Below are 17,969 nucleotides of genomic sequence, written 5' to 3'. Positions count from 1 at the left end.
GCCGTTATCGGATAGAGAGCAATGACTTTCATTATCCTCGAAAACTATTATACGCTATGCGCCATCCTTGGAGGATCTTTAGGTCGCCTAAAATTACGTACTCCGGTCTTTTTGCGTTACAAGTTGAAATGGAAGACAAGGGAAAAGATGAAAATGTGCAAGTGATGCGTCTGAAATTAATATATTTTTTAAGTCCCAACACAGTACTAATATTCAGCTAGTTACGTTGGTAAATATACAATATCATCTGTCCCCACATCATCACAATAGCACAGTGCGACATCAACGAAAAAAGAAGTTTTTAGAAAATCCTATAATCTGATCGGGCTCAATTGTGAATTAAACCATCCAAGGACACACCCGTCAACAAACGTACGGAAAAATTTTATTATATAAAGATTCCATTTGATGTCTTTTGATTTCTTCTCATTTGCTGTAATTTTATTTGATTTTCTTTAACCTTGCTTGACTTCCATTGATTTCCTTTGATTCCTTTTGATTTTCTTATGATATCTTTTGATAGGTTACCTCCGATATGATAATGGTTTCTTTGTGATTTCCCTATTAGCGTAGTTACGGAGATTTTTCTTGAGTTACGCCTGGATTGCACGTTAATTTCGACCCTGTGCATTTTAGTGATACTATCAATCATAACATTAGGTATATACTTTTGATGACTCCTGACATCACTGACAGATTGTTCTATAAGAAAGTTGAAATTTTATATTAATATACAATTTCGGGTAAAATTTAATACAAAACTCGTCAGTAAAATGACACTACTTCACTCTTCAACACTTCCTCGCCAGTAATGTGTCGTTTTCCTGATTTTTATGTAAATAACTATTATATTGCTCACGTCAGACCTAAATTAATCGATCGACATCTTTAACAAAGATAAAAAGTACGATGTTCTTATAGAGAAGGTTAAATACCGCCTGAATTTGTAGAAGGGTCTCCAAAACCACAATGCAGAAAAATAAGTGCTAGATTGGTATCGACATTTTGGAAATGGTTAGGCAAACCATGTTCTTTGCAATGAGTACACCTATCAGCTACAGGTGTTCTTCGTGTTCTGCCTCTAAGATTTAAATAAAAATCGTCCTGACTCCTGCATTGTTGTTACTTTTCTCAAGATTGAGCACTCAAAATTGTGAAACAACGCCATACAATGTAATTCCAAACAAATTCTAAATAAAGCACTTGAGCAGTTTAACTATATTTTTCAATAATTGAGTTAATCAGATATTACAGATTGGCAATAGTCGTAGCGCTCCGCGTAACTTTCAGGCAATTGTTGCGTACAATTCTCACGGCCCAATTTGTGAATGGCTACAAAATCATCACAATCGATTTTGGAATCACCATTGCAGTCCTAAAAATTGCCAGTGTTAACGCCAAATGCAAGTTAATGTTTTTTATAATTACCCTCGTATTCTTTTCCATGTATTTTTGAATGGCGAAATAGGAGCAGTAAAAATCGTTCGCGCATTTGAGAAAAGACTCGGGATCATCGGGCTTTAAGCGATTTACTGTTGGTCTTCCACTTTGAATCCAGTACTCTCGGCTAATGCCAAATGGTCCGCAAGTTTCTCCGCGGCAACCATCTTTACTGTTGCATGCAGTTGCAGCTTGGCAAATGCAGTTGATGCAGCGCACACTGACAGGGATGTCAAATTTCTTGGACAACGTAGCTGAAAATCAACGACCCTTTAACAAAAATGTAAGAACGCTGTATGGTTTATTAAGAAAAAATTAGACATAAATCACTGTAACACACGGAAATGTATTCTTTATTTCTGATACTGAGCTTTACACGCGTCAAAACGTTTCTTATAATTTTTCGGCCACTTCTTGTGGCACTGACTTGCCCCGAGAGCGTGTATCGCAGCAAAGTCTTCACATGTGATCTTTCCATTCCCATCACAATCCTACAAAGGTGCAAAATCAGTTCGCCATTTTCACCATCAACTACCTACCTACCTTTTTAAAGGTACCCATGTAATTCTGAATGGTCTGTACCGAGCAATAAAAATTAACAGCGCACTTCACGTACGATTCGTGTTCCTTTGGAGAGTGATCGTTGTACGTCAGATTTCCGGCATCAATCCAATATTCCTTCGTTATCCGGTATGGGCCGCACGCTCCACCTTCACATTGGGTTGACGTGTCACAGTCTGAAGCTGCGCGACAAATGCATCCTAAGCAGAATTCTGGCACCGGGACGTCCACGTCTTCAGAATGTGCACCTAAAATGAGATCTTGTGAGATTGCTTTTTATAGTTGGATGCAAGTGCATACCAGAATTTTCCAATGCGTCATAAAGCACGAAATAGCACTATAGAACCACGAAAATTATATTAGATTGCAGTAAAATTGACATCACCCCCTCTAACACAGGCAGTTTTTGAAAAAGGAAGAACTATTGAGCAACTGCAAGCTTTAAAAGTGAGTAAGGATTTCTCTTAACCTTTTGTTGTTTTTGTTTCGGACGAACAACATATGATACTTTCAAAATAAAATGTTGCATCAGAAGTTAGTTTTATTCTAGCAATTAACTGAAAACGTGTTTCTTTGTACGTTACTCTAACGACGTATGTTCATAGTGCACAGAAAAGAGCAGTTTCTACTGAATTTGTGCGATGGTGGTAATATCTTCCCTAAAGAATGTTAATTTTGTTTACAAGAAAATTTCCAACAATTGGCACTTCCCCCAACAACTTGTTAAATAATAATAATAATAATATTTATTAGTATTTTAGTGCGGTTCTTGCGAAAGCACTAAAATAAACGTCAAAAGGTTTACAACAAGTCAAATACGTTTTAAACTAAGGTTTTACAAATTGATAAAATTCGTCCATATTATAAAAACAAATTGATACCAATAATTCTTTTAAATTTTTTAAATAAATGAAACAGAGTAGACATAAAATTGAGAGAATTAAAATTAAAACTTACAATCCAGAAATGGTGTCAAGCCAGTCATGTACATAAGGATCACATTCCACAATACACCACATTTATACTCGTAGTTTGAGATGTCTTAAAATTTATTTATTATTTAACAAAAACGGAGGATTAATCAAATAAGTATGAAAGGTATTTTTTTTTGGGAGAGAAGAAACGATTACCAATACCTACTTACTTCACATCATATCCACAAGAAGAAGACGAAGCTTCATTCAAGAAAACTACCGAATCGTCAAACCTTTTCTCTTTTTTATTTGCGTAGACTGTGGCAGTCCCCTTAGTTAGTGACAAAATACGCATTTGCCTACTATCCCACATTTCAGCATAGAACAATGAAATCCTTGAGTAGCATAATTTTCTTCCTCCGAGAGGTTTTACAATAGCTTAACCGACAGGTGATATTGGTTAGTGTTAGAATATAGGATTTGGTGTTTTAGTGAGGTCGCTTGGTGAAAAGATATTTACCAGCCGCATAAAAGCACAAAATTTTTCATGAAGCTTCTTGAGATCTTAAAAAACAATTTTCAGAGGGTTACCACTTCGAGGCGTTAGTGGGAACCCTTTTGTTCGAACCTCTGAAAATTGACATTTTGCCATTGTTCTCCGAAACTTGAGTGTTTGCATTTTTTTCCTTAGTACAATTTTGTGGGCCGCGAGACTCAGCAAGACTTGCAAGAGCGAGAAGGCTAACATGGCGTGCACAGCACCAATTATAATATGCCAATTCTAAGAATATCGGGTCTTAAGCGTACATCAATCTCAGTTAATATGCAGAAAGTTCGCGTTAAAACATGTCATTCTTACCCTTGCATAACTTTTGGTGTACATGAGCAACTGGAAGTGGAAGGTATACATGGTTGGTATCATTTTAAAAGTCTTTTCGCGGCCCACAAAATTGTACTAGGAAAACAATTGTAAAAGTTTAAATTACCGAGAAAAATGGCACAATGTCAAGTTTCAGGGGTTCGAACCATTATAAAAAGGGTTCCCACTTACTCCTCGAAGTGGCAACCTTTCGAAAATTGTTTGTAAATATAGTGGCCAAATTTTACATTAAGCAACCTCACTATTTGAATTTGATTTAATTTCAATACTGAACTACATAAGTATCCTACTGTCTGTATTAATATAGTTAGGTAACTAAATTTTAATTTTTAAGAAAAGGATGATTCACTTATTGAAATAACATTTGAAAAATCATCTAGGACTTTAAGTTTGCGGTTACCATACTCAAAATAACAATGTTCCGATGCGCTTACATTTTGTTTTAAAAATATTAGGTAATTGAGAATTTTGTTATAAAAGTGAGTACAAGAAAAGGAATTTAGTGCCAAAATTCTTCGCCGAAAATTAGCGACACCGCAGACTTGCTTTGGTTTCATTGTCGACATCGTAAAAACTCTCATTGGGAAATGAACATTTGAATAACCTGCCCCAATATAGACAACGAACTTCTGGTTGACTAGTACTGGCCAAAATTTAATCAATTAATGAAATATCAGTGAAATAGAAGCGAACTAAATTCTTTCCTGTCACCTAGCTAGCTGGAAGTAAAAGTACAAAAAGGTAAGTTCTAAAAGAACTAAAATACTAAAACAAGACGAAGAAATTACAAAAAGAATTTATACCACGAACCTGAGAAAATCTACAACCCTTTGCAAGATACCAATACAAATTGACACCCCTCCTCGGGTCAGAATTACCGAACCACCCTTGAACTTGTACCTGACCAGTATAAAGTGTCAAAATTATTAAAATACTTTATAGTTTTCATATATGTACGTAAATCCATGTAATGCATGTGATGCATTTTCATGAAAGAAGGTTCTCAAAAGCATCTCAACCTCTCCGGGTGCTTCGACCGTTACAATTTTTAGAAGAGGATTATAGCGTATCTGGTTGAGTTCACTTTCATGAAATAAAAGTAGCTATACCTAATTATTAAAAGGATATAGTGGCGCAAGTACTTTGCCCAGGACTATATTCATGTATACAGTGTGATTGATTTTGCGTGTCCAAGCATATAATTTTCTTTTATTAGTGGAGTTAGGAAAAAAGTGTAAAAAGCAAAAATACTGTAGATTCAATTTCTGATAATGCAACATATAAAAAAATCAAGGGATATAAAAACAAAAGAGCCTGAGTGAACAAATTAATTAAAAATTTTAAGAATAACGGTTACCTTTTTCTGCAATACTGCAATATGATATGAAAAATTACCTTAGAAAATAGAGCTGCAGTAATGTTTTTAAAACAAATCGCAGTGATTGTGGAAATTTAAATCATAAATTTTACAATAGGAAGTCAAGAAAAGAAATGAAAGACAACAGAAATAACTATTATAACTTATGCCTTATTACGAGAACGAAGAACGAAGGAAATAAAAATAATAATAATAAAATAATCCATTCTTTTAAGTCGCCGTCTATCTGAAAATAGATGCTACCTAACGGGAGGAAAAATAAGTAATAGCCTTGTTTCCGTGTATTTTTATATATCTGGTAAAAAGGGAAGGCAGAGGAGAGAGAAAGTGCCATAACGTTTTTTGTTTCATGGATTTTCATAAAACGGCAATATCCCATCAGGAATCTCAAACGTGTGCTTGAATTATTGGGTTAGTGACATTCGCAACCCCTAAATAATTATAAATTTTTGTTTATTTTTCAAACAATTTAAAATTAAATACCCTAGTATGAAAATATCCGCAATTTGAACTTTCATCATCCATATGAACCAGGAAGAGGTCAAAGGATTTTTCTTATGAACACATTTAAGCCTCATTTTTTCCATTACTTTGAATGGAAAAATACACATAAATCAGCATGCCAAGGTAGCACATACGTAACCATTTTTTTTCTCATTTTTGTTGTTGGAAAACGTTTCGCAGCAATAATTGCGATTTCAAAGGTTTCGTTTCCCCTATGTGAGTTATTCTTTCATTGAAATATTATGCACTCCAGGTAATCCATAGTCAGACAATAGGGGACAATAGCAAATGTTTTCTTCAAATTTGAAGAACCTAGATATCCGCGTTTACGTATAGATATAGTAAATTGCTTTTTAGGGCGCAAGGGTATCCATGAAGTTGTTTAGGGATACTATACCCCATTATTCTTTCAGTCGAAAACAAAATACGCCAATCTTTAACATTTGTTTGGCCTATTCCATTTTCTACCCTGATAACTTCTTAAGAAGAACTTCTTAAAGTAGAGTATACAAGCAAAAGATTTGATCACCTTACTAAAGGTCTAGTAGTGCGCCATAATACGAAAATTCTTGTATGCATGCAAATATTAAACTTCAATATGTACCTACTTAAAATAATTAAACTTACAAGTATAAAAAAGGTTAAACAGGACGAATAACAGGACATGCTTCAACATTTTGTTAACTGGTAATCACCGTTTTCTTAAGTGATCAGTACAGGCTATGTGTCGAAAGACTACTGACCTATAATATAAGGAGATATGAAAATTGTAAATACATCAAACTGGTCATACGTAATTCCCAGCCTTTGAAGGCCAAACATAAGTTCACTTTAGATCAAGTAAACATCGTTCGGAAACTTTATGTAACGATAGTTACTGGAAATTTTTTGGGATCGCTTCTTCGTATGACATGCTCTCCGATACACTTACTGGGTCGGTGAGTTTTAGACAACATTTATCTAGCATGTTTACCATAATTACCGTTTCAGACTACTGTGTTGAAAAAGCGTACTACTCGAACACATGAAGGTGCGCCATTACTAGCGTTTTGGCCGTCCGTCCTTGCAAATTTGGAAAATTCTTATATCTGGTACAGTCCATAATAGTTCTCATAATCCTTTAAGCAAGGTTATCTACGAGCATGCTCCGAGTAATTTAGTTCTTAATTGCGACGTCAACTCAAACATAGGTACACGATCGTTGAGCCTAGTGGTTTTGAAATGCAATACCGTCAAGTTCTAGTTTTGATATTGCTACCCTTTATAGGTGAGTCTTTGCTGCAACACTTTGCGAAAAAGTAATATGATTTCTAAAATTTAAAGGTATTCTCTGCGAAAAAATGGACACGCCAGTAAGCATCAGTTGCATAAACTGCATCGCCCACGCTTCTTCTGCACAAAATTTTAATAAAACTTGTACGGATAGCTGTGGGGTGTTTAGAGTTTCAAAAGACTATTGGATAGAAGCGGGAATGCCAATGGTCAATCGGATCCCTAACAGCCACCCAAAAGCTTTTGAAAAGTGTGCAAATTCTCCTATCTGCGGGTACCACCTCGTTCAACTGTACATGCAGAAATTAAAAAAGGTATTTATTCCCGTCCTTAAAACCTTAACATTTTTCTTACTTTTGGGCTTACAGGATTGCAATGGGGATGGGGTTGTGGATTGTGACGACTTTGTGAGAATTCATAAATTGGGTGCAGACAAATGTCATGAAGAGCTTCCTGAACATTATTTGGATAGGTTTGAATACTGCAAGGAAGTAGTTCCATTGTAAATATTCAAGTAAATAACTAAAAGCAATAATTTTCCAGGCAGTGGTAGTTGCTTCGTAACAACAAAATGAATAATCAAACTGTGTAACAAAATGCCGAATCAAAGTATAGTAGATGATGTTACATGTGCTTTTCAATTTTTTAACAAGGTGGGTACATCCCCCAAAGCACTGATAGCCAGATAAGATAAGGTTCTTTGTACATATGTCAAGAAGCAAAGCCCTGTTGTTAATGTGAGTCTGCAGTTTTGCATTCCAGAACATTTCCCTTTTGTGAATTGGTATCTTATTCTGGAGATTGAATTTCTATACCTATAACAAGAAAATGTATATCCCTCGAGAGATTTGCTCAAAAAGTTTCGCTCCCACAAGGAAAATTCGCTCTCGCATTCACAAGCAGTTTACACCAAAGGAAAAATGTAGAAAAGCACGATCACAAGAGATTGAAATTAAGGAAATTAACACTTGGCGTCAGTGCTGTCTGCCATAATTGTGTATTGGAGATACTAGATCCCCTGTCACTGCTTTCGAAGACCCTGTCCAGTTGCCAGACCCTTTCATTGAATACATTTTTATTGAGGTAGGTAGGTACCCCTGTAGGTACCCCTGTAGGTACCTACCTAATCAAAATTTAGCAAATGAAAGTCCCAAATTTCATTTAATACATTTAAAATATCAGGTCATAAAGATGTGGGAACTCATCAGTATGATGAGGATTTCGTTAACGAAGATCGAAACAAATTTATGGAAAGAGAAGAAGGGAAAGAAGAAACAACGGAACAATGGTCAAAGTTTACGGATTGGGTAAATCAAATAGGTACACAAAATGCGCGCGTGTGAAATAATGGACTTCTAGTTAGCAATTATCGCGAATAATTATTGATAGCTTGTATTAAAAAAATAGCATCTGACACAAGAGCATAAGTACAAATAGGTAGTGCATAAGCAAGGAAGTGTTTAATTTTGTGGTAACTCAAAAACAATAATGATTTACACTATAGCGGAAAGGGTCTTTTTATTGTTCCCATTTTCCCCTAGGGTCCTTTATCAAATTCCTTAGCGTGATAGCGATGTACGGATAATGAATTCCAAGTAGGTAATTATTTAATGATGTCGTTGGCCTCTTCGGATTTGGATGTTGGAATGCTCATGCCAATCGGAATGTACTTGGAAATAGGACCTTTGCATATTATGTACTACTACAAAAAAAGTGGTATTTAATAACGTAACGAACACAAGTTAAGTAAGAAACGACGACCATCTTGAGATTGTGGTCACGTGATTTCCAATTAGAAATCGCGTCTACTCGTAGTTCAAATTGTATGTAGATGCACTAACTATCAGTAGTTCAAATAGTTACTATTTACATTAACCAAACTTTACGTCTTATCAAAGCCAAGCGGAGCGGCGTTCTTAGGTTTTTTTGTAAGTGGTGATTTCCCGTACAAAATTGCTTCTTCAAAATGACGAGAAGAACCTGCAGAACTTGTCTAAAGTCAGTAAACGGCAATGAGTGCGTCAGGTTGCAAAGCAGCATTCAAGCTTTAGAAATTGAAGCGGAGCTTCGCTTTTGTATGCCCGAAATTGTAAGTAACCCTTTAGTTTGTTGTAAATAATGTCGTTGTTTTAGAATTTCAATTTAATTGACGAAGCGTACATGTGTTGTCGTTGTGTTGATTCCTTGCACCAGTCCTATTTGTTTAAAAATGAATGTCTTAGATCTGAGGAACGCATACGTAACTTTGTAAAGGCTAATCAAGACAAAGACATTTCTCTAGAAGAATTGAGTGTGAATAATAATCTAGAGGCAGGTTCCAATGTGGACGTAATCGATGAGCTCAATAGTGTCTTAGATGAAGTTTTAAAACAAAATCTTCCTTGCACATCGAACTTGGTGTTAAGCAATGTGGTCGACGATGTCAGTGATAGTATGTACACCTTCTCTCAAAGCATTGTTCAAAGCAGAACTAATTTAACCAAAAAAAGCTGTGTGGTATACCTAGCTAAGGTGAGTGTGCAGCCAGGCGATGTGCGATTTGTTTGTAGTAAGTGTGACCAAATTTACACAACCAGGACCTTACTGCAACAGCACGCTTATACAAAACACAATAGACTAAAGCGTCAACTTGTACCGCACCTTGATGTTGTAGGTTACCGATGCAACGTGTGTAACTTTGTGGGCAATCGCAAAGATTACGTAAAAGCTCATATGAGTCGTATTCATAAGGGATACGAAATAATAAGATGCCCGGTTAATGGAAGTAAGTGCGTTGTACCTCAGAATGAGATGGAGTCTGCTATATCTGACAGCATGGAGATATTCACAAAGAGGCGGAAAAGTACATGTGTTAGTAATGAGCTGGAGATATCTACAGTGCAATTATCAACGTTAACACGTACAAAAAGTCCTCAAAATAACATGACTTCCAGCCCTGTCACTTGTAATATTTGTGACAAGCAGTTAGCTCGTGCCTCATATTTACGAGACCATCAAAGAAAACATAGGGGAGCTTTACCATTCTTCTGTTCGAGATGTAGGTTCCGCTGTGCTTCTAAAGTAGAATTAGAAGAACATGTACCGTCTCATAGTCGGGGGAAGTATGCGTGCAAATACTGTGAATTTTATACTGACCGGTATAGCTCCATAGTGTCACATCATGCAAGGATGCATAAAGGAAGAAGGAGATACGCTTTCTAAACTTAGAATAGGATAGTAACTAGTTTATAGGTTGTTATTCCAGTTCCTTGCAGTAAATTGAATCTGTTATATTGTGAATTTTGGTTTTACTCTGCTCTATGTATAATATTATATTAGTTTATTTGTTTGAACTTGTTTAGTTTCATATTAGTATAAAGCATACCTACTTAATTTACTTTAATTTAGATACATATTAATATTATAATAATATTTTTGTACATGTGAAAAGGTACGTCAAATTGTGAAGGTGATATTGATGTGTGTACTTCAAGTATATATATATGTATTTTACTTACTAATTTATTCATTTTATTTCTCACACCTGCTTTTTTGCTATACCATGATGAATGCAGTTTGGTTAATTCCGATTTACTTATGAGTTATAAGTTTTCATTTTAACCCAGATCTCCCCCACAAATGAAGCAACATCATCATCACACCCTCAGATTAACAATCTACCCAAGAAGCAACCACAAGTAATAATTCAGAATATAGACCTCAAAGAGGATGAGCCATAATCATACTGTCCATACCCCTAGAAAATTTATCAATAATGATTTCAACTTTTGACCGCTGATGACGACAATGAACCATCAACTAGGTACATACTTACCTCAAGGGATCCAACAAAAAACTATAATAGTCTATCAACATAACCAATTTAAATATATAGTATGGCAAAAAACAAATCACTAATAAATTATGATACATGATACATTCTAGTTTAAGCATTGAATACGAAGTCGTTCACTCAACAGTTAAAGCAAGAAAAAAATCCGCGTGGTCATTAAAGATATACGTCACGAAGGAGCTAAAGCAGAATTGGAATCTGAGTTAAATGCTAATTACAAGCATTATACACTACGGTAGTGTATACACAAACCCACTCCCCTAAGTAGAATAGGTAACAAAAGAAACCTCCCAATACATTTCGTTGATTTTGAAAACACACCTATAAGGGTTAAGGGCATCTACAGCGTGCCATATCTCCTCACCCTAAGATTGCTACTGAACCACAGGGGTTACAGAAACATACCCACCTCAATGTGCCCGTTGGACTATGCACACACAAAATTCTATTGATTATTTACAAACAACCGCACGATGTATTTGTTGTGGGCAGATAGGTCTATAGGTCACAGACTCACAGACCATCAGCCGGAATGTGCTAGCAAGATCCAGATAACTATAAAGGCCGCAGACTCCAAGCGAGTAAGTTTATTCGTCCCTCACGCCAACATTCAGCCTCTAAACACACAACCGATTTGGGAAGGAAAAGGAAACTAAAGTTTTTCAAATACTTAATCCCATCTATACACAATAAAAACAAGTAGGTATAAATTGTGCACAACTCCTGTGCAGATAAAGCGCATTTTTTTTAACCGAAATAACTTTTCTGTTTTGACATCACCAAAGGATATGTTTCTTGAAGACGTTCAATCGCCCTTTGTGAGTACCCTCCTCCGACAATCCGTTCTTTCGTTGAGACCTTCGGGAAAGTTATAGTTTGTACAAACCAATTTATTTCGATGAGACCTTTCATTGGAATACCATGAAGGGTAGAACATGTGTTTACCCACTCACTCAAATCAAGTTTCATTGGATGTTTCCTCTTCTTTATTCACTTGCACGGCACGCACTACTCCATCTGCGCCCGGAAAGAGCTGCTGTACCTATTTATGCGGCTTATCGGCTATTGAAAAGGTGTTGGTGTCCGATAATGAAACTAATTCTCCTTGCTTAATCATTGTCGGACCTTGAAAAACATCTTTGGTGCGCCTTTGAAATTCTATAGTAAGATCTCTCTTGACCACGAACGCCAAAAATGGGTAATAAAATAAGCTGTCGGTGTTGAAATTGATCCAATCGATTTGCTCGAATATTCTCCAATGACACCTTCAACTTTTGAACTAACAAAGTATTAAAAGATTCATAATTTAATGTGGTGTCTTGTAACATTTTGTATACAAATGTGTTTACATAATTGATTATGTCGGACCCGTACAAATCTCCAAAGTGAGGGGACTCTGATGAATTAAAGTGTTTCACTCAACGCTATTAATAAATTCTGTAATGTTCTTTTCTTATGATTTTTAGAAGGATAACGGACATGCCAAAGTAGAACTCTTTCATGGTACAAAATTATAGTGCCATTGTCAGAATACACGTGAAACAGCTTACCACTTATAAGGACTATAAAGAGTTTTCAAATTTCTATACATTCATGCGCTCTTAGGCTTAGGCTCGTGTCCAGTTCGAGATTAATGTAGTTGTACTACAATCATTAATTAAAGACAAATATTCGTTTTTAATACCATCAGGTACATCTTCAACCCATTGGACCCGAGTATCCCACAACTTTTGAACGACAATCTTGCCGTGTAGCAATCCCAAGGGATCAAATAATTTCGAAATATTAGAAGGCATTACTAGGTACTATTTTTGCATTCGCTCATAGTAGTGCAGTATATTCTTTGCTTTCTGGATGAAAGAGCGTTAGAATTGTGTGGGATTGTATTTTCAGAGAATCATCTAACATTCTAACTCATTGTTCGATGCACATAAGTGTGTTTTGGTTGTATCTGAAAAATTACTTATATAGATACTTATTCTCTGTGATAATGTAGGTATTCGAACTTGGTATTCTGCAATACGAGTGCCATAGGGCCAAGATAAATTCTACCTCTTCTACCAAAAGCCTATATAAAAAATGATTACAACCTATTGTGAATGTTTATCCGTTAACCGTAAACGTTCCGTGTGGGATTGGTACCTATATTTTTGCTAGAATCAAATGAAGCAATTGGCATTTTTTGTAATTGTTGTAATAACCATGAATCAATCAAGCTTTAGTTTGTAACAGTTGTTAATAGAATGTCTAGGTATCAACTTTTGTAATCCTTATTAATGTTAATTGAGTGGAAGGCCATTTCAATTGGCTCTGTTTTCAAATCAGGTTTTATGTTTAGGTAGGTACCTACTAATTTAACAGTAATAAGATTTTGCATCGACCCATTATCTAACAAACATTTAACTAAGGTTACGTGGAATGTGTTGTTAGTGTCTTATATAAGAACGAAAGAAGTGTGATTGATTGATCCGACCTAGAATTACAAGCTGACCCCAGAGATGCATCTGATGATAATCTAGGAATAGATGCTTTGGTATTCTGTTGATTCATTCTACTTTTTATACCACATGAGTATTTGGGCTAAGATGAAACAAAGTTTTAATAATGGATTCAATATGGCACTTTACCTACCAGGGTACCAATGAAAACACATTTCTATACAAAATTTTGCATGTCACCAAATTAAATTATTATCAATCCTTCAGTTCGAGGTGAAAGTTTTAAGAATAGGTACAACACAACTTTTCATTGACTTATTTATAGTGTAGATCTGGAACTTCGATCCACGAAGCATCATTGAGAATATTATCAACACTCCATCTTTTCAATGGCCAATGGGACGCAAACAGCAGCTCTTTCGAGGCGCAGATGGAGATAGTGTTGCGCTAGTGAAATTGTTCATTGGAAAATGTGCTGTAATAAACGCGCTGTACATAAAATGTGCGTTTTACCGGTGGATTAAGCATTGACTAACTGAAAGAAGCAGAAAACATTTATTTTAACATAAGTAGGAACTTCCCTTATAACAAGGGTTGCTTAAATACCAAATCAATTTATTTATACAAATTTATACGTTGAATTTAGGTGTAGATATGTTGATGAATTATGTCAATAAATTAATCTAGAAATTTAATAATTTTATCCGATCTATGTTAAACTTGTCTAGTCTAACACAGAGTTTCCAAAGCAACCTCTACGGCTCTACTTCCAAAAAACAGACTAAACAAAGACCAATTTCTTATACCAAAGGAGGAAATTCGTAAAATGGTATGCATTTTTCGTAAATTTTTGCTTTTTATTGGTACCGTTTAGTTTTGTTGAAATTTGAAATTTGAAAAAAAAACCAGAAAGAAAAACCAAATTAAGAAGAAAAAAGAAAAAAAAAATCCGATACAACTGAATACCGAACGATCCTCGAGGTCTTCGCGCATACATCATTTTTATAACGCACCTTAAGCCCCTTAAGGGATTGATTCTGTCCCACCAGATCAGCATAGCTTGTAAAACAAATTTTTGAATCGCCATTAGTTTTACTTTTATTCGAGGTCCGTATATACAAAATTTCATTTAAATATCTGAACAAAAAATTTGAAATTGTGCATGCGCAAAACATATTTTTTGATTCCGCATTAGTTTTACTTTTATTAAGGTGCCAACGTACAAAATTTCATTTAAATATCTTAACAGATAACAAAATTGGGATTGCGCAAATACAAAAGTTGGGTTTCGCATACGCAATTTTGTTTTGTACATTTGCTGAAATATTTACTAACACAGAAAACCGGACATTCATATGTTCTTTGTAAATTGTAACAGGAAAAGAATTATAAAAGAAACCCTTTTTTGGAGGTTTGGGCAGTTTTTGGGCTGTAATTTTTTGGCCCGTTATTCTACGTAGCCGAAAAACAATAGCGACCTTTCTTTTATCTTGAAGAACATGTTAATCGATTTTCAAAGCGATCGGACGTCTCTACACAAAGTTATCTCGAGGACCGTTAATAATACAACAGAACGGCAGAGTGAAACGGATCTTCTGATGATGTGAATGTCGGCGTGAACTATGAGGAACATATACCTACCTAGGTATCCATGCGAAATTTTGGTTAAAACTGGTACCAATAGCGCAATAAAAGTAAAAGTTATAAAAAAAAGGTTGGATGCCTCAAGTGGAAGTGGCAACCCCCAATGACGTATTATGGTATGAAGATGTAGAATAACCTATTGAGCTTAACAACTGGTCACCATTTGAAGTGAAAATATGTGGAGAACAGTGTATCGGAGAGTACTCACAAAAGCAAAATAAATTGTCTCCACAAGACGCATCTATTGGTGATGTCAAAACTGTTAGTGCAAATATCTTAGACGGAGTGTCGAGTAGAGAGAAAATATAATATTGTGGAGATTTCTCTAAGGGCTTGAATTTGTTGAATTTTGTTATAAACAATAACCGAATTTGGAAACCAGTTCCGTTACTGCAAAACCAGGTCAGCCCGGTTTTTGATACATTGTGTACATGTAGCACGAAGCATATAAAAGGAGCAGGAGAGTTTGTTTGTGTTGCCATTTTACGAAGGAAATTGCAAATGTGAGTCATCAACTGATTTAAGCTTTTCAATTCAATCAAGCTTATTAAATAAATAAATCTGATACTGATACACCAGACCCTGATGTGCACAAAATTCCACTTTATTATAGCGGCGACAACCACCTCTATTAATCACACACTGCCAATATACATATAATTATATTCTATTTTAGTACAATGTAATTGATTTAGTGCGCAATAATAAGTACGAAATTTTAAGTTATAGTTAGACAATCTAAGCTAGAATGTCCCCAACAATTTGATAACCATTTTGGAAAAATGTTATAAACTTCACGTAAAATAGGGCTGTAATACAAAAACGTTATGCTGCTACGATATTTAGCGAAACAACTATAACAAAAAAGGTGAATAAACAACAATTCCACAGATACAGATGACCAATACTCAAAAAGTTTTAATTTCTTCTACAATTATTCGACCAATACGCACATGTGGTACTTCAGAATGTCACAAATACATTATTAATTATTATACAATCGTCCATTTTCAATAATGGGCAAGTCATCCCAGAAGGTTTTAGATGTAAGCCTTCTGAGTTTGTTCATCTGAACGATATCCGGGGACAAAATCTGCATGTAATTGATCATTTCATCATCATTAACGGGTATCCATTCCTCAGTATCAAACTTTGCAATTCTAAAACGTCCGATTTAGTACCGCCTAAACGTGCTCGAAATTACCCTGTTGTGGCAAATTCGTATATAAAATCCATGAATAAATTCTTCATTTTTTCGTCAGATTCCTCGAACACCAGAGGGTTTCCAAGTATATGTACGAATAACCTACCATCGTCGCTGTGAGCTACCCCTGACACCTCCTTAGGGAAGAAACTTTTTAATCCCACTTTATATTCGAAAAAATAGTAGTACACTGGAGATTTCGAGGCTTTGGCATGCAATCTTACTGCTGTCTCGGCATCTACTAAAAATGCGCGATCGCTGAACAACTGAAAATGTAAAATAGCTTCAGAAAGTGAAACACCTAATTACGAAACTGACGTCAATCAACTTGTCGATATTTTCAAGGTTCAGTTCCTCGTTATTTAAGTACTGAGATCGAATTTCTTTAGTGATGTCGCTTCTGTTCTCATCACTTGTAGTATGAAAATAGTCCAGAGCAAAAGGTGCAATGTCATTCCACTTTTCGTCGAGTTCACTAAGTTTCCTATACAAAACAAAAACTGTACTTCAATAGTAATAGCAGTTGTTTAGCGTGATACTTACATCCCACGGGGTATATTCCCTCATTTTTTGTATTTGAGCACACCCAAGGATAATCGTTGATTTGACCCTTCTTCAGTAAACTGTACGGGTGATCTGGCAAAAAGGCGTCGGGACCTTTTTCGATCACCGGACCAAATGGTGTAAATGGAACGGCGTTAATAAATTCGAAAAAGTTTTTTAAAGCTTGCATAATTTCTGGGCCACCTTTGGTTACCAGACAATCAAGCAGATCCTGAGAAGATTCATAAGAGCAATTAAGGAAAGCTCCCAGCTTACGAGCTTTTAGCGAGGGTTCTTCTGTTAAAGCCCACATATTCAACGCCGTTCCACTTTGCGAAAATCCTCGATGAAATAAACCTTAAATAATGCTCACTAGAATCGTTGATGTTTCACTCAGGGCTAGAATTTAACTAATCCACTCGTCGAGATACCTTTTGATAGTGGCGATAAATAATGATATTGTACACTTGCAGCGCCTGCCGATAATCCGGTTAACGTGACAGAATTAGGATTTCCACCGAAATATTTAATATTACTCTGTATCCATTTTAAAGCCATAACTTGATCTTTCAAACCGTAATTACCGGGTATGATCTCGTCTTCCGTACTTAAAAATCCTAAATCTGGATAGCGAGAAGGTTAATGTTTTCAATTTACCAAAAATTCCCAATCGGTAGTTAAACGACACAAATATCACATCACGGTCGGTAATATACTGGTAGCCACCTAAAAACTTGGGTGCTCCCAACATGAAAGCGCCTCCATGAATGTGAACGATGACGTCCAAGTTTCCATCAGGCGAAAATTTTTCTTCTGGGATGTAAATGTAGAGATACAAACAGTCTTCCGTACCTATTTCGGCATGTAATTAAACTACAATGATATTTTTCTTTTTACCAATATTTGTACCGCTCATTCCCATAGGGATAAATTGAAGGCATACGTAAGTGTCATTCGCTAACAAAACATCTGACCAAGGATCCAATGGTTGTGGTTCCTTTGGCAGTAGTACGTAAACGCAGCGCAAAGAGAAGAATTAGTTACCTTAAATCTGAGCTTGCCAAGTGGCGGTTGAGCATACGGGACGCCTTCGAATGCGACTACTGTACGACCCTGGTAGCTCTTTGTCAAATGCCCTTTGATATCTCCCAAGGGGGTTGTAACAACAGGATATTCATCACCGGCGACTAAAACAAATATTGCACTACAAATTAAGGGAATTAACAGGCGCAGCATTTTGAACTGTTGTGTTCAACAGACAAACGACATTAGTGTATATCGTTTCGTATCAGATGTGAGGCGATGCGCTTGGATGGTATGTCATTACACATCAAATAACATGGTAAGTTACGTAAACAA

General features: G+C 35.8%; 3 protein-coding genes and 1 long non-coding RNA gene across 9 annotated transcripts; 2 read left to right on the top strand and 2 right to left on the bottom strand.

Moving 5' to 3' along the window:
• Positions 1-1,191: 1,191 nt before the first annotated feature.
• LOC116171057 (lysozyme 1-like) lies at positions 1,192-6,598 on the bottom strand. Of its 2 annotated transcripts, XM_031487708.1 has the most exons (4): positions 6,471-6,598; positions 6,305-6,420; positions 1,429-1,694; positions 1,192-1,375 (listed from the first exon to the last, which is right to left on the bottom strand). In XM_031487708.1, the coding sequence occupies exons 2-4, from the start codon at positions 6,351-6,353 to the stop codon at positions 1,238-1,240; spliced, it is 453 nt and encodes a 150-aa protein (XP_031343568.1). In that variant the 5' UTR covers positions 6,354-6,420; positions 6,471-6,598; the 3' UTR covers positions 1,192-1,237. The 2 variants fall into 2 exon arrangements, with proteins under 2 accessions (XP_031343568.1, XP_031343567.1); XM_031487707.1 differs by lacking the exons at positions 1,192-1,375; positions 1,429-1,694; positions 6,471-6,598 and adding exons at positions 1,729-1,931; positions 1,984-2,249.
• Positions 6,451-6,863, top strand: LOC116171058. Its single transcript, XR_004145364.1, has 2 exons — positions 6,451-6,615; positions 6,668-6,863. It is a non-coding gene; the product is annotated as an uncharacterized LOC116171058 (long non-coding RNA).
• Positions 6,864-7,458: 595 nt separating this feature from the next.
• Positions 7,459-10,449, top strand: LOC116171055 (zinc finger protein 501-like). 5 transcript variants are annotated; one of them, XM_031487704.1, is made up of 3 exons: positions 7,459-7,602; positions 7,712-9,038; positions 9,083-10,449. In XM_031487704.1, the coding sequence occupies exons 2-3, from the start codon at positions 8,916-8,918 to the stop codon at positions 10,148-10,150; spliced, it is 1,191 nt and encodes a 396-aa protein (XP_031343564.1). In that variant the 5' UTR covers positions 7,459-7,602; positions 7,712-8,915; the 3' UTR covers positions 10,151-10,449. The 5 variants fall into 5 exon arrangements, with proteins under 5 accessions (XP_031343564.1, XP_031343563.1, XP_031343561.1 ...); XM_031487703.1 differs by having other exon boundaries at positions 7,699-9,038; XM_031487701.1 differs by having other exon boundaries at positions 7,459-8,032; positions 8,132-9,038.
• Positions 10,450-15,490: 5,041 nt separating this feature from the next.
• On the bottom strand, positions 15,491-17,863 carry LOC116171512 (venom carboxylesterase-6-like). The gene is made up of 8 exons (XM_031488385.1): positions 17,655-17,863; positions 17,508-17,607; positions 17,268-17,462; positions 17,042-17,227; positions 16,611-16,967; positions 16,386-16,567; positions 16,068-16,333; positions 15,491-16,023 (listed from the first exon to the last, which is right to left on the bottom strand). The coding sequence occupies exons 1-8, from the start codon at positions 17,844-17,846 to the stop codon at positions 15,849-15,851; spliced, it is 1,653 nt and encodes a 550-aa protein (XP_031344245.1). The 5' UTR covers positions 17,847-17,863; the 3' UTR covers positions 15,491-15,848.
• Positions 17,864-17,969: the final 106 nt, after the last annotated feature.

Source organism: Photinus pyralis, unplaced genomic scaffold (genome assembly GCF_008802855.1).
Source record: "Photinus pyralis isolate 1611_PpyrPB1 unplaced genomic scaffold, Ppyr1.3 Ppyr1.4_LG5, whole genome shotgun sequence".
NCBI lineage: Eukaryota > Metazoa > Arthropoda > Insecta > Coleoptera > Lampyridae > Photinus > Photinus pyralis.
The sequence above is the reverse complement of the archived record's forward strand: the minus strand, read 5'-3'. Positions and strand labels throughout refer to the sequence as shown.